This window comes from Pseudoliparis swirei, chromosome 19, assembly GCF_029220125.1.
Source record: "Pseudoliparis swirei isolate HS2019 ecotype Mariana Trench chromosome 19, NWPU_hadal_v1, whole genome shotgun sequence".
Classification (NCBI taxonomy): Eukaryota; Metazoa; Chordata; class Actinopteri; order Perciformes; family Liparidae; genus Pseudoliparis; species Pseudoliparis swirei.
In genome coordinates, this window is record NC_079406.1 from 26393880 (window position 1) to 26418879 (window position 25000).

The window sequence follows — 25000 nt, forward strand, 5'->3', positions numbered from 1 at the left end:
CCCCCCCCCCACACACACACACATCCCAAATCGGCAGACATATTGGATTTTTTTGTTCTAAATTTCAACGTGTCTCAACACGATTATCTCTCCTGCCTGATTATTGAGCACCCAGCTCCGCCTCCTGATTGATTATTCTGGACCTCCAGTAGATTTACTGGCTTGTTGCGTCTGAAGCTCCTTCATGGCTCATTTTAGGTTTCTAAAAAATCATGAAACTTCGGCTGCTTGTGACTTTTGGAGCAGTTGGTTCGAGACTTTCTTTTGCCTTTTAACATAAAATCAAATAAGATGATGTTTAATGCATTACATGTGCTTTTTTACTGGCATATAATGCACTTTATTTTAGTTTATTTACCCACAGCTGACATGTCAGATATACTTCTATACAACCAGAGGAGTCACCCCCTGGTGGTCAGGAGAGAGAATGCAGCTTTAACACATGAAGCATAGACTTCTATCCAACCAGAGGAGTCGCCCCCTGGTGGTCAGGAGAGAGAATGCAGCTTTAACACATGAAGCATAGACTTCTATACAACCAGAGGAGTCGCCCCCTGGTGGTCAGGAGAGAGAATGCAGCTTTAACACATGAAGCATAGACTTCTATACAACCAGAGGAGTCGACCCCTGGTGGTCAGGAGAGAGAATGCAGCTTTAACACATGAAGCATAGACTTCTATACAACCCTCAGCGACGCAGAGGCTCTAAATAGCTCCGTGTCGCTGAAGTGAGGCCCGGGTACGAGTAGTAACCGTCATCTCCGGGTCCGGGTGTGCGACGCCCCCCCCTCTGGCCTATCAGAAGAGGACTACTTTCTCCTGAGGATGTTTCTCTTTAACGATGTGTGTGCTTTGCATCAGTGGCATGTGTGACTGGGATTGAGCCAGTACATGCATATTACAGTATTGGGACCAGTTATGGATCTGCAGTATTTTCACATGTTCAGTTATTATCTCCAGTTAAGGAAAACTTTACCTCTTTACACCTTTTTTTTATATGAACGGAAGACGTGAACAGATAAAGAGAGATACATTCTCAGATATCCAATAAAAGGTTACAGTACTATTGGAAATTCCTTTGGTTCATAGTCAGATTTTACTGGAAATCTATTTCCAGTAGAATCATTTCATGGCATTAAATGTGAATTATTTAGTTTTTGTATCAGTTCCTTTTGTATGTTCTTATAAAAGCTATTTAGTCATTATTGGCTGCATTTGGCATCAGCTGGGTTGGCCTCTGTGGGAAGTCGAATTAATTGCTTTCGCGGCACAAAACGGCAATAAATGAACTTTCACAGCTGAAATTATCCGTCAATTAGCCATTTAGTCTCGTCAACAGCTCATTAATCAGTCAATTATTTTGATAGTCAATTGATTGTAAGACATCTGCTGCTTTTGTCAACAGATATTTATGTTATTTCAATATTTTGGGCAAAACATTGTAAATTCAAGAGGTCATTCTGAAAATTATAATCGGCTTTTTTCCCAGTAATTTCTGTCAATTTCTCGGAAAAAAGATGAATCACAGTAATAGATAGTGACAGTGATCGTTAGCCCAGTTGTATTCCTATTCGACGTTATTCCATTCATACTGTCGGGTTTCTTCTTGCTGCATAGCCGTCACCAGATCCTCCCCTCGCTGCTGTAAAATCAATAGTGCAACACAAGTAAAGGAAACCACGGGTTGCACCCCCACTTAAGAAACAGGAAGTAAAGGCCTGAAGGGAGATGGAGAGGCCGTGGCTCACCGGTGTAATGGGTGGTCCTGGAGAAACTAGCCAAAATAAAAAATAAATTATCCAGCCGGCCTCCCTAAAAAAAGGCCACGCCCCCAAATTATCACTCCGAATGGGAACCAATCGTGGTGAATTTAACAGACGGCAATTTCTATTATTTTCTGTGAATATTTGATAAATTGATTTGAATATAAAAATTAAAAAAACTTCTGGTTGTATGGAAGTCTATGCTCCATGTGTTGAAGCTGCATTCTCTCTTCTGACCACCAGGGGGCAACTCCTCTGGTTGTATAGAAGTCTATCCTTCATGTGTTAAAGCTGCATTCTCTCTAATAACCACCAGGTGGCAACTCCTCTGGTTGTATAGAAGTCTATCCTTCATGTGTTAAAGCTGCATTCTCTCTAATAACCACCAGGTGGCAACTCCTCTGGTTGTATAGAAGTCTATGCTTCATGTTTTAAAGCTGCATTCTCTCTCCTGGCCACCAGGGGCGCATCACCCACCCAAATAGCCAAAAGCTATTGATTCAAACTTGTTGTACTGTAAAACCTTTAATTTTGAAAGCCCTCCCTGGCGCCGCCCTCCTCCCCCGATCGGCGGTCGTTCCCGGGGCTTGAAGGCGGAGCGCCGACCTCCTCGGTCACACCGGCGATGTCGAAAAGAAAACAACGAGGTTTCAAACGGCGTGTCGTCGAGGCGAGAGGCAACGAGTGGGTTGACGAAGGAAGTGACACGAAGGAAGTGACACAAAGGAAGTGACACAAAGGAAGTGACGGGCGCGGTGGGTTCAGTTCACACTCCGACATTGAAACTGTGTCACTGGAACAAAATCAGAGCCGAGCCCGGAGGGTAATTGGTGGGGCAATTAGATCTCAGCCGGAAGGAGACGGGACTAAATTTAAATGCGACGGAGGAGTTGAGAGAAACGTCGACTTAAACTGACGACTCGGCATTTTATGGGAGATCAAAGCCTCTCAAACTAAATCTAAGAGAATAAATCTCGTTTCAGACCTCATCACGCTTTAAAGACGGATATTATTTTGAGCACCGAGCCTCAGGACTGAGAGAGGGAGAGAGGGATGGGGAGAGGGATGGAGGGAGAGGGTGAGGGGGAGAGGGAGCGAGGGATGGAGGGAGGGAGAGGGAGGGAGAGTGAGGTAGGGAGAGATGGAGAGGGACGGAGAGAGTGGGGGGGAGAGAGAGAGGGAAGGAAAGCGAGGGAGAAGGAGACAGATGGATGAGAGGGTGGGAGTGAGGAAGAGGGAGGGAGAGAGAGAGGGAGGGAGAGAGGGAGGAGAGGGAGAGAGGAAGGAAACTGTCCTGGTGTTCAGGGCCATAAAAAGTAATTTCATTTCTCGAAAAACAATTTATTATTTTTTATTTAGAACTTTAAGTTTCAAAGTGGAAATTATTTAGAAGAAAAAGTAAATCTGACTTTATGAACACAGATGGAGAAAGGTTTTATTCCCATCAGACGAATGAATACTAGTCTAAATCTGATCTTCTGAGGAAATTGAGCTTAGGCTCTGAGCTTGTTGTTGTTGTTGTTGTTGGTTTTCTTAGTTCAGATGAAAAGTAAATTATTTCCCAACGGTGTCATGTGTTTCTCTCCAGCAGCCGATCAATGGGATTGATCCGCCAATCAGCTGCTGAGAAGCTGCACAGCACCAGTGTTGTGTGTGTTATATGTTGTGTGTGTTGTGTGTTCCCAAAAGCTTCATGAAGACTAACGGGTTGTTGTTTTTGTCTGGGACAGACTTTTTCCTACAAGCCTTTATATTTCATTTTGTAGAAGAAATAATATATATACACTACCGTTCAAAAGTTTGGGATCACTTAGAAATGTCCTTATTTTTCAAAGAAAAGCATTGTTTTTTTCAATGAAGATAACATTAAATCAATCAGAAATACACTCTATACATTGTTAATGTGGTAAATGACTATTCTAGGTGGAAACGTCTGGTTTCTAATGAAATATCTCCATCGGTGTATAGAGGCCCATTTCCAGCAACTATCACTCCAGTGTTCTAATGGTACATTGTGTTTGCTAATCGCCTTAGAAGACTAATGGATGATTAGAAAACCCTTGAAAACCCTTGTGCAATTATGTTAGCACAGCTGAAAACTGTTTTGCTGATGAGAGAAGCTATAAAACTGGCCTTCCTTTGAGCTCGTTGATTATCTGGAGCATCACATTTGTGGGTTCGATAAGACTCTCAAAATGGCCAGAAAAAAAGAACTTTCATGTGAAATTACCAGTCTATTCTTGTTCTTAGAAATGAAGGCTATTCCATGCAGAAATTGCAAAGAAACTGAAAATGTCCTACAGCGGTGTGTACTACTCCTTCAGAGAACAGCACAAGCGGGCTCTAACCAGAGCAGAAAGAGAAGTGGGAGGCCCGGTGCACAACTCAGCAAGAAGACAAGTACATTAGAGTCTCTAGTTTGAGAAATAGGCGCCTCACAGGTCCTCAACTGGCAGCTTCTTTAAATGGTACCCATAAGCGCCAGTGTCAACGTCGACAGTGAAGGCGACTCCGGGATGCTGGCCTTCTAGGCAGAGTGGCAAAGAAAAGCCATATCTGAGACTGGCCAATAAAAGAAAAGATTGGTATGGGCAAAGAACACAGGCATTGGACAGAGGAAGATTGGAAAAAGGTGTTCTGGACAGATGAATCCAAGTTTGAGGTGTTTGGATCACACAGAAGAACATTTGTGAGGCAGAACAGGTGAAAAGATGCTGGAAGAGTGCCTGACACCATCTGTCAAGCATGGTGGAGGTAATGTGATGGTCTGGGGCTGCTTTGGTGCTGGTAAAGTGGGAGATTTGTACCAGGTAAAGGGATTTTAAATAAGGAAGGCTATCACTCCATTTTGCAACGCCATGCCATACCCTGTGGGCAGCGCTTGATTGGAGCCAATTTCCTCCTCCAACAGGACAATGACCCAAAGCACACCTCCACATTGTGCAAGAACTATTGAGGGAAGAAGCAGGCAGCTGGTCTGCTGTCTGTAATGGAGTGGCCAGTCACCAGATCTCAACCCCATTGAGCTGTTGTGGGAGCAGCTTGACCGTATGGTCCGCAAGAAGTGCCCATCAAGCCAATCCAACTTGTGGAGGTGCTTCAGGAAGCGTGGGGTGACATTTCAACAGATTACCTCAACAAATTAACAGCTAGAATGCCAAAGGTCTGCAATGCTGTAATTGCTGCAAAAGGAGCATTCTTTGACGAAAGCAAAGTTTGAAGAAAAAAATTAATACTTCAAATACAAATCATTATTTCTAACCTTGTCAATGTCTTGACTATATTTTCTATACATTTTGCAACTCATTTGATAAATAAAAGTGTGAGTTTTCATGGAAAACACGAAATTGTCTGGGTGATCCCAAACCTTTGAACGGTAGTGTATATCTATATATATGTATATATATATAATATATCATTATATATAAAAAAAATTACAAAAATAAATATATATGAATAATAACAAATTAAAATATGTATATATATATATGTATTTTCTATTTCAAAGAAATAATAATAATTTTGATTAATATATATTTTATATATTTTATTTTGTATTTATATACACTACCGTTCAAAAGTTTGGGGTCATCCAGACAATTTCGTGTCTTCCATGAAAACTCACTTTTATTTATCAAATGAATTGAAAATTGAATAGAACATATAGTCAAGACATTGACAAGGTTAGAAATAATGATTAATATTTGAAGTATTAATTTTGTTCTTCAAACTTCAAGCTCAAAGGAAGGCCAGTTGTATAGCTTATATCACCAGCATAACTGTTTTCAGCTGTGCTAACATAATTGCACAAGGGTTTTCTAATCAGACATTAGTCTTCTAAGGCGATTAGCAAACACAATGTACCATTAGAACACTGGTGTGATAGTTGATGGAAATGGGCCTCTATACACCTCTGGAGATATTTCATTAGAAACCAGACGTTTCCACCTAGAATAGTCATTTACCACATTAACAATGTATAGTGTATTTTTGATTAATGTTATCCTTATTGAAAAAACAGTGCTTTTCTTTGAAAAATAAAGACATTTCTAAGTGACCCCAAACTTTTGAACGGTAGTGTATATATTAGGGCTGTCAGCGTTAACGCGTTAATCTATGCGATTAATTTGGCCGCGTTAACGCACTAAAATATTTTAACGCAACTTTGTTTACTTCCGGTGTTCGTTGAAGTTTTTTCACTCCCCTGAATTTCAAACCGCGGCAGTGCGGTTTGACACTTTCCGTTTTTAAAACAATTATTTCTCTGCGAAAATAAGGAGCAGAAATCAGTTTAAATTCGTGGATGAATCATTCGGGTTTCCTCCTGCTCCTCCTTCCTCCCGTCTCCCCCTCTGATACACAGAGGAACGGAGGGGCGACGTGTCGGGTGACGCGGCGCGGAAAGAACTCGTCACACGAAACCTTCACTGCGATTTGTCAATTTGTTTGTCTGTCAACATTTTGCGAAAAAAACAACCAATGAACACTCAGTAAATCACAAAGGACCTCCCACCTCACAGGTGAAACTCATTAGCAACCTGTCAGTCAGAAGCCAGAGAACACGGCACCAGGACAATTGTGCCTCATTGTATAGAGATGAGATTGTTCTGGAATGTTTGATGTAGAACACGTGGGTGTGTGTCACATGCAAACGCCTTTAAAAGGTGAATTTAAATTTTGTTGTAAAATGGAGAACATGAGCCCAGCCTCCAGAGGGTTAACGTGACATATTTGAATGTCAGTCAGTCACCAAGGCCACTGGTTCTGCTGTTCAGTGGTAAAGATGACAGGACCAATGGGGTCTCAATATACTTCTTTTTTTTAACTAATTTGGATGCTTCACTGAAGAAACAATTTATCATCCACAATATTAAATACCTCGCTGGCACTTTATAGGTAGGAGCCTCTTTGAAAACACAGCTCTGTGTGAAGTTTGGTCTTTAAAAAGAAGAAAAAACACTTTTAATCGCGATTAATGAATTTCAAAATGTGCGATTAATTAGTTAATTTTTTTGCTCGATTGACAGCCCTAGCATATATATATTTATATATATATATATATACAGAGCGGCTCTGCATCTTGACAACATGTAGCAGAGATTACTCACAACGCCGAGTCACCGCTGGGACTTGGATAACACAATTTTTATTTTTTATTTCTTAATATAATTTGTGGGCGTCGACTAGATTTTCTTGTCTGACTTCCTTCCTTCCTGTTTTCTTTCTTTCCTTCATGTCTTCCTTCCTTTCTTTCCTTCCTGTCTTCCTTCCTTCCTTCCTGTCTGGCTTTGTATCTTCCTTCCTGTCTCTCATCCTTCCTTCATATCTTCTTTCCAGTCTTCCTTCCTTCATGTTTTCTTTCTTTAATTCATGTTTTCCTTCCTTTCTGTCTTCCTTCCTTAATGTCTTCCTTCCAGTCTTCCTTCCTTCATGTTTTCTTTCTTTCCTTCGTGTTTTCCTTCCTTTCTGTCTTCCTTCCTTCCTTCCTTAATGTCTTCCTTCCAGTCTTCCTTCCTTCATGTTTTCTTTCTTTCCTTCATGTTTTCCTTCCTTTCTGTCTTTCTTCCTTCCTTTCTGTCTTCCTTCCTTCCTTCCTCTCTTCCTTCCTTCCTTCCTTCCATGCCAACATCAGGAATGGTAATCTTGACAAACAAACCTCGAACTGAAACAAGTCACCTGACTCCTCCCCCCACGGTGAACCTCGTAAAGAATCTCAATATCTCAGTTTCCTCTGTTATTGTCATCCATCGTGTCTATTTGAAAGTGTGTTGTCAGTGAGATCTCGACGTCTGGGAGACCCACAGGAGTCTCTCCTCACGCACGGCGGGATGTTTCTGGGGTCCGGCTCTTTTCACGAAGGCGTTTCTTCTTCTCTTTTCTTTTTCTTACACACCAGCTTCCACAGCTTCCCTCCCGGCTCCGCGAACTCCACTCAAAAGCTCAATAATTCACGTGTTGCTGCCTCTTGGCAGCGCGTCGGGTCTGCTTTCCTTTGGATGGCGTCTATTGTCTGCCCCCCCCCCCCCACACACACACACACACTCCGCCCCCCTCCCTCCGAGCACAGCCGGTGGGACCCAATCCCGGCCGGAGGATTGAGGGCCATCAAACAGAATTAAGAGGAGACAATAAGTGTGTGTGTGTGTGTGAGACGGCGGATGTGTGAATGCTTACAGTTCAGTTTTTCTTTTAAAGTGTGTGTGGCCCAGGGGAGTGTGTGAGTGTGTGTGTGTGTTTTGAAGTGAAGCCAAAGCCTCCCGCTAGAAGAAGAGGCCTCTCCTCCTCCTCCTCCTCCTCCCCCTCCTCCTCCGTCCACTGATGCCGGCCTTCAGTGTCCGTCGCTCCAGCTGGCAGCCGATTTATACCGAGGCCAAACACTCCAGTCCCCACAGGCGGGCCAACAGGGGCTCTTTGTGATGCCAGAGAGACTGTGTGTGTGTGTGTGTGTGTGCACTGAGACAGTTGCTCAGCTCACAACTGACCTTAAATGTTGTCGATCTGCAGAGGGCTTTGTATCCGTGTGTTCCTGCACTTATTCGCGTCATATTAGCGGCTGGAGGTCGGTGGACGCCAACGTCTACTCTTTAACCCTCCTATTACATTTGGGGTCAATTTGACCCCGTTCAATGTTTACAACAAAGAAAATAATATATATATATCAGAAAATTCATATAAAATAAAGAATATATATGTGTATATGTATATATTTATATAAAATTATTTTATTTGTTATTTTTCTTGATTTTATATTCATTTTCGGATTTATTTGATAATTTAGGATATGAATATATAAGCATATTTTTGCTTCTACCTTTACCTTTTCAGTCTTTCTGTTTTGTATATTATATAGAATAATATTGTATTGCAATGAATAAAATACACAACAACAACAACAAGCTGACTGCGGTCGTCGTGGTCGCTGACCATCCGAGTCTTTTTGCACGCGGTCAAAAAAGTTGAAATTTTGCAACAACCGATAACGTTTTTCCAACTCTAACCCAACACTCTGACCTCTGACCTCATCCCAAAAGACAACCCCAGATGAAGCCCGTGTGCTGAGCTCCGGGGGTCTGGAGTCGTGTGTTCGATGGCTCGGGTGGTTTCCTCGAGTCCTCCCGAGTGAAAAAGCTTCTGTAGCTATTCCGCTTGTCGTTGTTGTTGTTGTTGTTGTCGTCGCTGCACCGAAGGTCGTGGATTTGTTTGACCTTGCGCCTGTTTGCAGCTGCCAGGTGAACCGGTCGGCTCGCACTTCGCGATGCTGGAGGTGTAAAACATCTCGGCGGGCTGTAACCAGCAGGTGTGGAACGTGGAATAATTGCTTTGCACTTCTTCTCGAGGAGAGGGCCCGCTTTGTTACGCAAGGGCCCCGAATGAAATGAAATGGACCCCTCCCAAAAAAACGTTGCACATTGAAGGCATCGAGCCGAGCCTCTGGAGTTATTATCATGGCCCGACCTCTGGAGAGGCCTGAAGGCGGTCAGTCGGCCCCTCATATCAGTCATCCTTATTTTTTTGGTGGGGGGGGGGGGATTCTCACATTTGTTAAATTTCTCTACTTCTTTACGATTCCTTGGTTTTCTTTTAGTCTTCTTTTACGTGCATTTATTGACCACCATGACCAGGGGTCCCCAAACCTTTTCCTGTGAGGGCCACATCACTGTTCCCTTCTCTGATGGGGGCCCCGGGGTCAGTTTGTAACAGAAACAGTGTGACGATCACAGGGGTGCCTAAACGTAAAGATGTATTGTTTTCCAGAAAGCCACGCATAACCAAATATTAATAACCCTTTCCGGGATCTTCGCAGAAAAAAAAGTCAGGAAATAAATAACACTATTTATGAAGTAAACTAGAACGGGCATTCGGTAGAGCGCATACCTTCCCCGCAGCCGCATTTTGGCCTTTTCATGACCTTGACCTTTGACCCGATCGATCCCAAAATCAAATCAAATGGTCCCCGGATAATAACCAATCATCCCACCAAATTTCATGCGATTCGGTTTAATACTTTTTGACTTATGCAAATAACACGCACGCACGCAGACAAATAAATACACGGCGATCAAAAAATAACCTTCCGCATTTTCAATGCGAAGGTATTAATAACCAAATACCCCTCTCTGGGTTCTTCAAAGAAAACAAGTTTATAGAACATTAACTTTCTGTTGTGCCGTGCACAATCTTAACCGGTCAAAGTTTGACCGCTGCAGGTTAGATACCCTTAATTCTGTATCACCTTTTCGCCATTATTCCGTTCTATTTGACAGCGGCTAGTCTTGGATTTGCGTGGCCAGACTGAAAAATAAATCATAATTCGTCTCTGGTATTGTTCAGGGGGCCGGGCCGAATGTGGAGGCCGTATCCGGCCCGCGGGCCTTAGTTTGGGGACCACTGACCATGACGGACACCACGCACCACACCGTTTACCGGAAAAGGGGTTAATGTACTTACGACTCGAGGCCGACGCATCCGCAAAGTTCTCCTCGTAAAAGGAAAATGCGTTGCCGATATTGACACGTTTTACTGCGTTTATTGTCCGACCAGCGAGGCGTGCGCCTCTATATTTGTAGACCAGCCAATAGGATCGCCTCCTCCTGCGATTGGCCACGGTCTCCTGTCAGCGGTTCGATGAGAAGGTCCAGAAGTTTCCTACGAGATCGTTTATATGACAATATGCAGAAAGGTTGTTGTGGATGTTTGAAGCCAACAATCAGCTTCTGAGGAGCATTTCTTTTAAAGCTAGGGGGTGTTGAGTTTTGGGGAGCGGTTACCGTGACAATGAATCCACGTCCTCTGGTGGTTTTGCATCGAACTTGAAGGAATGAGAGAAGTTCAACTACAAATCTTCCTTCTTATATTCCGATAGTCAGAGGGCGAAAGGAGTTAATCTTGTGACTTTATTTTTTTTGGGGGGAGTGTCCAAATCCCAAATACCCCCCCCCCCAGACTTTAAGTCAAAGTCTTCAAGAGCAAAGTTCTAAACACGGGTATACATGCAAAAACCTGCTTACATATTGACATATATATGCACATACCCTAGTACATACACACATGCATACATAATGTGTTTATATATATTTTCATTTTTATTTATTTATTATTATTATTTATTTGTATTACTTATTTTTTTACTTGTTATTTATATGTTTATGAGTACCAATGTGTACATATTTTCCTTTGCATGTGCATATCTCGAAAACCAGTAAAAGATTTGATCGCAAAAAAAAAAAATCAAAGTTCTGATATTTTTTCGGAACCTATAATTTAATTTAATTTCAAAGCGTTTAATAACTGACATCAGACGAGCGCGACGGCACGTCTGTGGCTCTCACGGAACACGCTCGATCAAACCAGAGCGACGGGTTCTCGTCTTCGCTCGGCAGGTTTTCGGCTGATGAAGATGAACCCACGTCTTCGTCGTGATTCACTCGGCTGCTCTTCGCTCCACGGCGACGGCACCACGGCGGACTTTAGGAGCTTTTAATCGTAATAAAAGGACCTCAAAACGGAGACTGGTTCTCTGGTTTCACTAGGGTTGGATAGATTTGTTCCTAAAGATGCACGTGAGTTGATTAATTAACCGCTTTACATAATTTGCAACTATTTAAATAAATAATTTAGTTTAAAAATTTTTTTTTTGAGACTTATAAAGCATAAATGGCCCAAACGTTCTTGTTTGTTTCTCAGATCTAGACATTCATCTCACATAAAGTTATACATTGAATGTTCTTCTGATATTCCATAGAATAAATGTAATTTATTGATTATATTTATTAGGATTTATTTCACTGTCTCCTGGTCTCGTTGTTGTCGTCATAGAAAAGCAGATTTCGGTCTCTGCGAGTAACGAGGGTTCATTTAACTGGCAGATCCCAGATCAGCCAACGGTGTTAAACAGGGTCAGGGGGTCAACCAGCAGCCAATAGGAGCAGAGGAGCCACACACACACGTAGGTGACTCTGCTCCTTAATCCGCTTCTTTATTTTGGACGATAGTTGCGTGAGAATCATCTTCAGTTTGTCTCCGATTCAAACAAACATGGACGGTGAAGGAGCTGAGCAATTATGAAGTAAAGGAAGGAAGGAAGACAGGAAGGAAAGAAGACATGAAGGAAGACAGGAAGGAAGACAGGAAGGTAGGAAGGAAGACATGAATGGAGACGGGAAGGAAGGAAGACATGAATGGAGACAGGAAGGAAGAGAGGGAGGAAGCCAGGAGCACAGGAAGGAAGGAAGGAAGAGAGGGAGGAAGCCAGGAAGGGAGGAAGACATGAAGGAAGAGAAAAGGGAAGACAGAAAGGAAGGAAGATAGGAAGGAAGAGAGGAAGGAAAGAAGACATGAAGGAAGAGAGGAAGGAAGCCAGGAAGACAGGAAGGAAGGAAGACATGAATGGAGACAGGGAGGAAGACACAAAGGAAGGAAGACACAAAGCCAGACAGGAAGGAAGTCAGACAGGAAGGAAGGAGGGGTGACAGGATGGCAGTCAGGAAGGAGTGAAGACAGGAAGGAAGACATGATGGAAGGATGACACAAAGCCAGACAGACAGGAAGGAAGGAAGACAGGAAGGAGGGGAGACAGAAAGGCAGTAAGAAAGGAGGGAAGACAGGAAGGAAGACAGGAAGGAAGGATGTTGTCATCGTTCTGTGGGTATTGCAGTGGATGCAGGCTGTTCAATGTTCCGTGTTGTCTGGCGCTCACATAACCGACGTCCTTACATGACCCTGAATGCAGCATCCTCCGTTCAGCTCTGAACTGAACTGAACTCAGAGGAGGATTTTTACCATTTACTCTGTTTTATTCATATATATATGAATAAAGCATAGATGAGAAACATATATATAGATATATAGACATCAACATCTGTCTCCTCATGCCGACTCATTCTTGTGACGTTCATGTTCTCTCACCTGTCTGAGGAAACCCGAGTTGTTGTTTTTATCCCGTCGGGGTCGCGACCTCGACTCGACCCCTCCGCCACCGCATTACATCACCGAGGCGTCACGTGACGGCAACATCTGCGTGAAGCTCATCGGCGCGTGGCGGCTCTCTTGGTATGCTGTGTGTGTGTGTGTGTGTGTCCTCATCAGCCCCGCCCCTCCCCCACCCAACACACACACACACACAGCGCTGTCGACTAACTGGGCTGATTTCACGGTCGGCGGGTTGTCCGTCCCAACTGGTGTGTGTGTGTGTTTAATGGCAATACATGACATCATCATGGGCGGCACATCATCAAGTATTTATTCCCGAGGGGTTTCTGTTGCGGTTCGACTTCTTTCTTTAACGCGCTCGCTCTGGAGAAAAACCCCAAAGACAACCTGAGAGGTTTTAATTCAAATGAAGTCGCCCGACAAGTTTTGTAAATCCTTGAGACAATAAATACGGAAAGTGGAAACGAGGAAACGGTCGCCGTACAGCACCTAAAAAAACCTACATGCACAAATGAACCTGTGATATCTTGTGTGTGTTTGATTCGTACAACATAAACAACGCGTGCAGACGTTATGTAACGAGCTTCTTCCTCGCCGGGAACTCCTTCCGCTCAAATATAGCAGAGCGCATAACTCTGGTGACACGGCAAATTATAGACGTGTTAATTTGGTACGCTTTGGGTGAGCCAACTAGTCTAGTCTTTATGCTAAGCTACGCTAGGCTAAGGTACGCTAGGCTAAACTACGCTAGGCTAAGCTAAGCTAAGTGGCTGCTGGAGGCTTCGTGTTAAACTAAAAATAAGAAGATGGTCCTGGATATATTCACATTTTTAACAACCTTCTCTTCTTCCTCTTTTTCCTCTTCTTTTTCTTCTTCTTCTTCTCTCCGTCTCAGGCTCCGATGAGAGGCTCTCCATGATGAGGAGCTAACACTGTCGGCCGCACAACCGCAGGAAGAGACGTGGCCGCTGCACCACCCACGGCCGACGCATGGCGGTATTAGGGGTGAGAACTGCCGGCGGCTTTACCCGCCTCTCAGAGGGTCGACGCTGGGTTTAGTTTCCCCCTCTGGTGCTTCACTGTTAGTAGAAGTTAATTAGTAATACGTGGAGTTTCTACTTTTTAGTGGGTCCTAAATGTGCACCAATATGTCACTTGTGAATTATAATTGAGTTGTTCAAGGTTTTTTATTTGCCATCTGTGCCTAGACCAGCAGTCCAGACACATCGGAATTATTTTTGCAGGGTTCTCCGAGTCAACAGAGGTACAAAACAAACACACTATAATAATAATAGTAACCGTAATAATAATAGAAATATGAAAAATATATTTTAAAAAAACTACAAAAAACACACTGTACATAGTGGTAAAGTGTATGCAGTATTAACAGAGTTGTGAAGGTTTAACAAGAGGATGTGGCTCCAGAAAGAGACATTACGGTCATTTATTTTGTAATAATCTGATGTATGTTCTCTCAGATTATTACAAATAAAAATAAAAAAACCTTTTTAATAAATATTCAGTAAGTGGTTGAAGGATTCCCATCCCAATGCAAAGTCTTAAAAATAATAAGACACCATTGTGGAGCTAGAATTGCGGAATATTTGGCATTTTTTACGTGATTATCCCAAGTCGTTGTTTATTGATCGGCTAATCTTTTCAGCTCCACCAGCTTGGGTTTGTGAAGTTAATTTTAAAAAAGCACCAATAGCCGTTAAAGACTAAAAACTTAATCTGGCATTTGGACCCCTGGGGCCGGTAATTCAAAATGATCCATATTCGCCACTAGGTACAGACGCTAGCCTCTTTGCTAGCATGTTAGCTCCTTAACACAGAAGTCAATGGAGCGGCGTTAGCTCGCGTAAGCGTGAATTTGGCTTTATTTGGTTTCCGAGCTCTCCTTTCAACTTTGTGCTGATTTACTTAATTTGTTAACTCAATATAGTGATTGCCTTTCATCTCGTCTTAGGACGCGTCAACACTGACCGAGATCATACCGACACCTAGAGACGATCGATTTAGAAATGTTCGCTCCACTTCCTGTTACCTGTCTGTGATTTAGGGGGCGGGGCCGGATTTGGACGTCCCAATCTGCCGGTATCAGGATCACTCTGATCCAACGCCGGCTGTCTGAGCGTCGAGCCGCAGCCGGCTATTCGTCGGCCTGTTGGCCGGCTGTAATTTCACGTCTGAGGATTTTTTTTCTGCTGCTGTTGCTGTTGTTGTCGTTGTTGTTGATGAAGTCTGTCGTTCCCTCGGCTCGACACGCAGGCGGAGCAGCAGCTGTGCGATAGAAATTTTGTTTTTTATATCCTTTTTCTCAAAGCAGCTGTTGAGGTGTGAGGAGACGTCTTCTAACGCGTCCTCTGTCCTCTGTCCTAGGACACAACGGGGACGTCTGCTAACACACAGAGAACAGACACAAACAACAGACACAGACAACAGACACAGAGATCAAACACAGAAAACAGACACAGACAACAGCGTCTCTTTGGGTTATTTAGAGATTCGTTCCATGCCAGTAGAAGAACAGACGTTCTCTCGTCGGTTTAGATCGTTAAGTCACGATCGGCGACTCGTGGCACGACGACGACCTTGATGACCTTCACGTCCCCGACATGTCTTACCATGTGTGGACGTGACCTTGAAGACGGTTACGCTATTAACTTGATATCTGGATACGACCTTTCGATGTGCTGATTGGGAGATTTTGCACGGAGCAGTCTTTATGCTAAGCTACGCTAGGCTAAGCTACGCTAGGCTAAGTGGCTGCTGGAGGCCCCGACATGTCTTACCATGTGTGGACGTGACCTTGAAGACAGTTACGTTATTAACTTGATATACGGATACGAACGAGCTTGAGCATTTTGACTTATCGACTTATTGCGCGATAACAATATTATCGTAATTAGAATTTTGGGTCATTTTATTGGTCAGTCTTCAGGTGTAATGGCCTTTGAACCCTTCCTGGAACTGTGAAGCATTGTAAAGTTGAGTTTTAAGTTCAGTCCGGTTCTCCTTTCCTAAGTCCTACGTGATGAGTTCTCCTTCTTCCCCCTCTCCACCGCCATCACCCGTCATTCTCCAGCTGTTGCCATCTGGCAGGTGTTCTACTGCCCGCCTTGTTCTCTCAGCGGCTTTTTAACATTTATTTAGTGGTAAAGCACCTCGTGAAACTGACTTATCTTTCCACAGTCGTTCTAAGCATCTGCTGGAATTGTGCTAATGTTGCTGTTTTGATTGACCTTCATGTGAGTGAGGATTAATACTTCGGGTTGGACTGAAACTACAGTTTTTAAATGGTGGTCGTGGGGATTTGAACCTGCAACCTTTTGGTCGGGTCACCTCGGTACGCGCAGGACGGTGAAAACACTCAACCGACAGGTTCAGGGAAAAAAAGTCACAATGCAAGTTTTTAAAAGGCGAATAAAGACTGTGTGTACGTACAAGTGTAAAATGCAATTAAATGTTTGGTATTTACCAATATTTAGGTGAACATGTACAATAATAAGTCATGTTTTCTTAAATTATTTTAAATTATTGTTATATTTTATTTATTTTCGATTGATTTTTAAAGTCGCAGCTTTGCTTAAAAAAAAAGAAGTCAAAAGTTGTTGCAGTTTTTGAACAAGTTGCATGAAGTTAAAATAAATCAATATCTATATAAAAACATCCACTATTTGTTAGGTACATTTTTGCTGCTCTGTTTTTGCGACGTTAGCATCGTTAGCTCCTGGTCACCGGCTCAGTCGTCGCCATGTTGAGAGCCGTGTGGAGTCAATGGCTGTGTCTACTACCGCGCACTTGAGCACTTGGATCACTGACTTTCAGTGTTCGAAGTGCGCCACTGAAAAATCCAGCAGAATTCAGTGCACTGAAAGTCCCCGGATGGTGCACTGCAAACGGGCAAAACATGTTGTGTAAAACGATGGACACTACTCGCCCTAAGCGGCCGCCATCTTGGCTACGTACCGGAAGAGGAGGAGCCCTTTCGCCAGCTTTTCATTTTATTTCTAAAACAATGGCGGACAGCACAAGCGGTAGACCACGAAGCTACAGACCGTAAATGTAAGTATCAGCGGTTATTACACATTGTACTGGTATTACAATGTACTACTAACATGCCATTCTCAGATTAGTGAGCATACCTAGGTAGCATTAGATGCCATTGGATCTGCATGGCAGTTATGATAAGCTAGCTGGGTAATCCACCACCCGGCCAGTCCGACGAAGGTGCACTTTTATCGGACACTTTTCGCTTGACGAGCTGGGGCAGGTGGCGGGCTCCAGGCGCTTGCTCCAGCGGCAAGTCCGACGACAGATAGCTATGTCAGTCATCGGACAGTGTTAAACAACGGCTGTTCTGTTAACCAATCGAAATAGCAATTTTAATAATGGATTAACAATGGATATGCTCAGTTTAATAATGGGTTAACATGACACCGCGAACGTTTGCCCACACGCCGCCCGATAATTAATACCGTTACGATAGCTATCTAAGCTTGTCCTTCTAGAAATAATTGTAGCTTTCAATCATCGTGTGTTGTTTTTTTAATGTCGTGTATGTATTAATTTAAATGTAATCGTGGTCTGGGACAGAGCACTGAATGGCTATCCTCTTTCTGTTTCCTGCCCCAGAGACGTTTCCTGGAGGTGCTGGTGCTGGTCCTCTGCTGCCCTCCCGACATCTGGCTCCAATGACCTCTGGCACCTCACATCCACCTCCAGGGCCTTTAAGAAGATGGACCGCCATCGCGTCTTCAGTATCCCGAAGGACCTCTCCACAACACACCTGGCCTTTGACAGGCAGCAGTTGTAGCTTGGAGGTGGACAGGCTGCCTGAAGGAGGTCATGAGGCAGATGGGTTGGGACAGGCAGGGGTAGCCACCATCCCCAAGGATACAGTATCCTGGTGGAGGGGATGACTGCTCATAGAAGATGGGGCTGTTATTCAGGACCCTGGCATCATGCACTGAGCCCGGGGCCTGTCGAAGGCCCTGGCCACCACCCGATAGGAGGTGGCGCTGGCAAGCCAAAAAATAAAAACTAGACAGGAGATCTCGGGGCCCCAACCGTGGTCAGTCAGTGCCCAGCACAGCCATGAGGGCGTTGAATGACTCTCGGTGAGCCTGAAGTCCACCCTCATGTCACTGTGGCCATCACAATACAACGCCAGCAGTGGCATTGCAACATTGATACGGCAGCGCCGCCTGGGACTGGGTGGCTGCTGTAGAGTGTGTGGGGAGGGGAGGGGAAGGGAAGATTATATTAATATGTAAGTCATTTTATCAATAAAATGTTGTCATTGAGGTTTTGTAGTCTTTTATTGCGTTTTCTGATTTATATTAGAATTGATGCATGTTTGTAACAACAAATTAATATGCCTGTGTGTTCAATTGCTAATTGATTCCTGTATCAGGGTGAACTTCACTACAACAGAGATGTGTATAAAAGTAGTCAGTCAAAGTAGGCCTATTACTGTGTGAATTCAAGCAGATGATGACGATCATTTCAGTGGATAATTCTTAAAACTAATTGGAATCTAGGGACAAACATGTACAGATTTGTCATGTTTTATTTCCATATGGTGTGTATGTGGATTGCAAAGAAGAAGGCTACTTCTGACAAAGATAATTGAGAATTTAGCATACCTAGCGAGGAGAATTTAATTACAACTACTACATGAAGCTATGCTGTGAAGGTAAGGCAAAATTACACAATTAAATTTACATATACCATCTCGACTTCAGCCAGAAGGCGGAGGCTCCTGCCGCGATTGTGGAGGTATCGCAGTTTCCACATGGGGTGGAGAAAGGTAAACAAGGGACAACAAGAGGGCAAGAAGTGCTTCATTTGGTCACTTTAAGGGTTAGGGTATCGCAAGCAGATTTGCATACGTCACTCCCGGCTTAATTTCGCGGGTGCCGTGAACAGATTTGCGTCCGTCACTTCCGCCAAGTGGTGAACGGTTAAGTGTTCCATTTGAGACAGCACTTCATCAGCGACGCAGTACACTGCAATGCAGTGCACTGAATTGCAGTGTACTTCGTTAAGTGCGCGGTAGTAGACACAGCCAATCTCTTCGATCTTAAATATGCTCCGAATTTCAAACGCAGCTTTTTATCCGGCCTTTGTTTCATGAGTTAATGCTCTTTTGATTTTCTAGTTTTTTTCTGCAACCAGTTTTTATTTACTTTAGTTTACATTATTTATGTAAGACATTTCAAAGTGGTCGTGGAATAAGTAAAACGAGCCGCTGGTCGTGAACGTCTTCTAACCGCCGGCCTGCTTCACGCTCACCGGGTTTCAGCCTGAATTCTTTATTCGGTTTCTCCTCTTCCTCCAGAACCCCGACATGCTGACGAGGAAGATAAAGCTGTGTCACATCAACGCCCACATCACCTGTCGTCTGTGTGATGGCTACCTGATCGACGCCACCACCGTCACCGAGTGCTTACACACCTGTAGGTCGCCCCTCACACACTTCCTGTCGGCCTTCCTTTCATCTTCCTCCCTTCTGAATTCCTGTCTTCCTTCCTTCCTTCCCTCCTTCTTTCCTACCTTCCTTCCCATCAGCCTTCCTTCCTGCCTTCCTGTCTTCCCTTTGTCTTCCTTCCTGTCCTCCTTCCTTCCTGTCGTCCTTCCTGTCTGCCATCCTTCCTGTTCTCCTTCCTACCTGTCTTCCTTCCTTCCTGTCTTCCTTCTTGTCTTCCTTCCTGTCTTCCTGCTTTCCTTCTGTCTTCCTTCTTCCTTTCTTCCTTTATGCCTTCCTCCCTGTCTTCCTTCCTGCCTTCCTTCTGTCTTCCTTCTTCCTTCCTTCTGTGTTCCTTCCTTCCTGTCCTCCTTCCTACCTTCCCTCCTTCCTGTCAGCCTTCCTTCTGTGTTACTTCCTATCCTCCTTCCTGTCTTCCTTCTTTTCTGTCTTCCTTCCTTTTGTCTTCCTTCCTTCCCGTCTGCCTTTCTTCCTGTCTTCGTGTCTTCCTTCCTTCCTTCCTTTTGCCTTTCGTCGGTTTTATTTAAATGTGACTTTAAGATATTGGAAGTCATTTACTTCTGAGTTTGTGTCTCCTAACCTGAAGGATTAAATACGACCTTCACGGGGTGGATATTATTTTCATGAAATGTTTTTTTAATCCGTCAAAACATTCTTTCTCTCTCAGTCAAAAGTTACCCTTCTCGTTTTTTGTTGACAACAAAACAAAATGCAGAAATTCAACATCCTTCAAAGGTCCACCGCTCCGTCCCCTCCTCTTTAACCTCAGGGTCCCCTTCAGAGATCACGCGGTCAATCGGATCAATCACAGAGCGTTTAAGGAACGTTATGATGAAATAAACCCAGACGAGTGATACCTCGTCTCTCCAGCAGGGGGAGCTCTGCCTCCACAGATGGGAAGCTGTTCGCTCACTGTGAGCATCCTTTGGGTTCTCCGTCACTTTGGAGATTCACGTCACCGCTGCAGCGCTTCAGATGCCGATGAAGTCATTTCAACATCGTTTTATTAATCAAAAGACTTTATTTCGTCTCTAATTGCTTCGTTGCCAATTTATTAATTATTTGAAGCCGCAACCAATACAGGATGTGTTCATTTAGATGGAATTAAAATGATTGTTGTATTCTTGATTTTCAACATTGACACCAAAATGTTCAACATTATTATTAAAATACATGACCCATGTGTAAAAACGAACTAGTCAGTGTCCTCTGGTGGATACACTGGGTACTACAGACACCATTTGTAAACGATTTATAATTCACGTTTTGCTCTTCTTGTACTGACGTTCTCTCGTCTCGGCCGACGTGTGATGCATAAGCTAATATCCGCCGGGCATTGACCGTGAGCCGCAGATGAAAAGAGAGAGATATTAAAATGAGATATTAAAACAAGATATTAAAATGAGGAACACGTGGTCGGGTTCCTCAAACCGTTAGAAGTGACTGGCATCAGATTCATTCAGCAGATAATTGGGACACGCGGTGTCATCGTTGGCCAGTGGGCTTATTTATAAATCTGTAGCTGTGAGAGTAACCACGTGTGTGTGTCTCTCCCTCCAGTTTGTAGAAGCTGCCTAGTGAAGTATCTGGAGGAAAACAACACGTGTCCCACGTGTCGGATTGTTATTCATCAAAGTCATCCACTGCAGTACATCGGGTGAGTGCGGAACACACACACACACACACACACACACACACACACACACACACAAACAAACAAATGCCAAACTCCTAGCGTGCCCAACGAGGCGGTTTCTCTTCCAATTAATTTTAAATATTAATTTGTATCACTGCCACACACACACACAACACTTATGACTCAAACTCGTGTAACGTTCTGTTTCCAGGAGGAGCGTCGAGGAAAAACAGGAATAAATAATAAAGACATGTTCATTAAATATGAGGAAACAACATTGATGTTTTATAAATGAATTGCGTCTCCGATGAATGAAATACTGAACTTAAGCCTTACGGTCTTTTCCTCCTTGTCAAAGCCTCCTGGCTACATTACCCACAATGCAATGCTGCCGGTGTGGGCACACACACACACAGACACACGCCAGCCCGTTGACATCGATACACAACGATACATTTGGCGAACAGACTTTCCTTAAATGAAATGAAAAGGTTTCTGCTTCTGGTTCCCCTCTGAGGGAGGTTGTTGTTGTTGTTGTTGTTCATGCACTTCTGTCTGATTAATGCGCCGCACAGACTTCATGTGCACCAGACGTCGTTACTGGCCGACCGTCTGCAGACTGATCGCTTCATTTCCAACACATTAGCTCTTCTTCTTCTCCTTCGTCTTCTTCATCGTCTTCGTCTTCTTCTGCGTCTTCTTCCTCTTCCTCCTTCTTTTTCTTCCTCTTCTTCTTTGTCTTACTCCTCCTTCTTCGTCTTCTTCTTTGTCTTCTTCTTCCTCTTCCTCCTTCTTTTTCTTCCTCTTCTTCTTTGTCTTCCTCCTTCTGCGTCTTCTTCATCTTCCTCCTTCTTTTTCTTCTTCTTTGTCTTCTTCTTCCTCTTCCGCCTTCCTCTTCTTCTGTCTTCCTCATCCTTCTTCTTCTTCTTTGTCTTCTTCTTCCTCCTTCCTCTTTATTTTATTCCTCCTCTTCCTCCTTCCTCTTTCTTTTTCTTCTTCTTCTTTTTCTTCTTCCTCCTTCCTCTTTCTTTTTCTTCTTCCTCTTCCTCTTTCTTCTTCTTCTTCCTCCTGCTCCTCCTTCTTCTTCTTTTTCTGCCTCATTGTTCGTAGGAAATTGGATCTGACGGCGAAACATGAACAAATAACTCATAAAAACCCGTCTGCTCATCTAGAAGAGTCGATGTTCACGCTTGAGATCCCACGTCTGAGCCAGACTCTTTAATTTAATCCATTTAATTATTTCAAGAACATGCTGCAAAAAAAAAATCCTATTTAGATCCAAGAACACGGCGGCGTGCTTCAGTTCAGTGGAAAGCACAACGTGGAGGACATGAAAGCATCATCAAGGGAACCGTCTGAAGAAGATCCATCGAAAGGTTTCTCTTCCTTTCTAAACTACCGGCTGCCGCCAGCAGGGGGCAGTATTCCACTTCCCTTTTTAGAGAGCCTCGGTGGCAGATGTAACGCTCTTCCATGGGGGGGGGGGGGGGGGCTTGAGGAGCTGTTCTCCTCACCACACCGAAACGGACCCGAGGCGTCGGTGCCCGTTAACCGCCTGTCAAATGGCAGGCGCCACGGCGTGCACCTGCGTCACCTGGGAGGGGGAGGGGGGGGAGAACACTAACTGACAGAACGTATGCTGCACACACGCCGGCCTCTGAGAGCTTCTGTCCAACAGACCTGACATTTCATGGTAAAATATTCCTGTCTTCCTTCCCTCCTTCTTTCCTTCCTTCCTTCTGTCTTTTTTCTATCTTCCTCCCTTCTTCATTCCTGTCTTCCTTCCTGTCCTCCTTCCTTCCTGTATTTCTTCCTGTCTGCCTTCCTTCCTTCTGTCTTCCTTCCTTCCTTCCTCTCTGTCTTCCTTCCTGTAAATCTCAGGTTGTGTTTTGGTGCTTTTCATCCGTTCATCAGCAGAAAACAAATTAAATAATAAACATTCTGTGTTCATTTTCATCATGTGACACCCACAGGGTGCAGCAGCCGTGTGATCCTCCTCTTCATCGACCCTCGTGACCTCGTGACCTTGTGACCTCACCACTAACCCGTGTGTTGTTCTTTGCAGCCATGACAGAACAATGCAAGACATCGTCTACAAGCTGGTGCCGGGACTTCAAGAGGGTGAGTGTGTCTGGAGGTCCACGTAGAGACCTGTAGAGACCTGTAGAGACCCTGAGGTCCATGTAGAGACCTGTAGAGACCTGTAGAGACCCCAAGATCCACGTAGAGACCTGTAGAGACCCCGAGGTCCACGTAGAGACCCCGAGGTCCACATAGAGACCCTGAGGTCCACATAGAGACCTGTAGAGACCCCGAGGTCCACATAGAGACCTGTAGAGACCCAGAGGTCCACATAGAGACCTGTAGAGACCCCGAGGTCCAGGTAGAGACCCCGAGGTCCACATAGAGACCCCGAGGTCCACGTAGAGACCTGTAGAGACCCCGAGGTCCACATAGAGACCCCGAGGTCCACATAGAGACCCCGAGGTCCACGTAGAGACCTGTAGAGACCCCGAGGTCCACATAGAGACCCCGAGGTCCACATAGAGACCCCGAGGTCCACATAGAGACCCCGAGGTCCACGTAGAGACCTGTAGAGACCCCGAGGTCCACGTAGAGACCCCGAGGTCCACGTAGAGACCTGTAGAGACCCCGAGGTCCACGTAGAGACCCCGAGGTCCACGTAGAGACCCCGAGGTCCACGTAGAGACCTGTAGAGACCCCGAGGTCCACATAGAGACCCCGAGGTCCACGTAGAGACCTGTAGAGACCCGAGGTCCATAGAGACCTGTAGAGGTCCATAGAGACCCCGAGGTCCACGTAGAGACCCCGAGGTCCACGTAGAGACCCCGAGGTCCACATAGAGACCCCGAGGTCCACGTAGAGACCTGTAGAGACCCCGAGGTCCATGTAGAGACCTGTAGAGACCTGTAGAGACCCCGAGGTCCATGTAGAGACCTGTAGAGACCCCGAGGTCCATGTAGAGACCTGTAGAGACCTGTAGAGACCCTGAGGTCCACGTAGAGACCTGTAGAGACCTGTAGAGACCCCGAGGTCCACGTAGAGACCCTGAGGTCCACGTAGAGACCTGTAGAGACCCCGAGGTCCACATAGAGACCCAGAGGTCCACGTAGAGACCTGTAGAGACCCAGAGGTCCACGTAGAGACCCCTAGAGACCCAGAGGTCCACATAGAGACCCCTAGAGACCCCGAGGTCCACATAGAGACCCAGAGGTCCACATAGAGACCCCTAGAGACCCAGAGGTCCACATAGAGACCCCTAGAGACCCAGAGGTCCACGTAGAGACCTGTAGAGACCCAGAGGTCCACATAGAGACCCCTAGAGACCCAGAGGTCCACATAGAGACCCCTAGAGACCCCGAGGTCCACGTAGAGACCTGTAGAGACCCCGAGGTCCACGTAGAGACCCAGAGGTCCACATAGAGACCCCTAGAGACCCAGAGGTCCACATAGAGACCCCTAGAGACCCAGAGGTCCACATAGAGACCCCGAGGTCCACATAGAGACCCAGAGGTCCACATAGAGACCTGTAGAGACCCCGAGGTCCACATAGAGACCTGTAGAGACCCCGAGGTCCACATAGAGACCCCAAGGTCCATGTAGAGACCCCTAGAGACCCGGAGGTCCACATAGAGACCTGTAGAGACCCCAAGGTCCATGTAGAGACCCCTAGAGACCTCGAGGTCCACATAGAGACCTGTAGAGACCCAGAGGTCCACATAGAGACCCCTAGAGACCTCGAGGTCCACATAGAGACCTGTAGAGACCCAGAGGTCCACGTAGAGACCTGTAGAGACCCCGAGGTCCACGTAGAGACCCCTAGAGACCCCGAGGTCCACGTAGAGACCCCTAGAGACCCAGAGGTCCACGTAGAGACCTGTAGAGACCCAGAGGTCCACATAGAGACCCCTAGAGACCCAGAGGTCCACATAGAGACCCCTAGAGACCCCGAGGTCCACGTAGAGACCTGTAGAGACCCCGAGGTCCACGTAGAGACCCAGAGGTCCACATAGAGACCCCTAGAGACCCCGAGGTCCACATAGAGACCCAGAGGTCCACATAGAGACCCCGAGGTCCACATAGAGACCCAGAGGTCCACATAGAGACCTGTAGAGACCCCGAGGTCCACATAGAGACCCCGAGGTCCACATAGAGACCC

The 25000-nt window shown here is 45.1% G+C and overlaps 1 protein-coding gene and 1 long non-coding RNA gene across 3 annotated transcripts in view; both read left to right on the forward strand.

Annotated features, from left to right (window-relative positions):
* The window catches only part of LOC130209584 (polycomb group RING finger protein 3), a 46925-nt gene that overhangs the window by 10076 nt on the left and 11849 nt on the right, over positions 1 to 25000 (forward strand). For both annotated transcript variants that reach the window (XM_056439335.1, XM_056439333.1), the window contains exons 2-5: positions 13587 to 13696; positions 19038 to 19155; positions 20745 to 20841; positions 22886 to 22941. In XM_056439335.1, the coding sequence (XP_056295310.1) occupies positions 13682 to 13696; positions 19038 to 19155; positions 20745 to 20841; positions 22886 to 22941 (286 nt within the window). In that variant the 5' untranslated portion in view covers positions 13587 to 13681. The remainder of the gene's footprint in view (positions 1 to 13586; positions 13697 to 19037; positions 19156 to 20744; positions 20842 to 22885; positions 22942 to 25000) is intronic.
* On the forward strand, positions 16408 to 18000 carry LOC130209585 (uncharacterized). The gene is made up of 2 exons (XR_008834646.1): positions 16408 to 16759; positions 17330 to 18000. It is a non-coding gene; the product is annotated as an uncharacterized LOC130209585 (long non-coding RNA).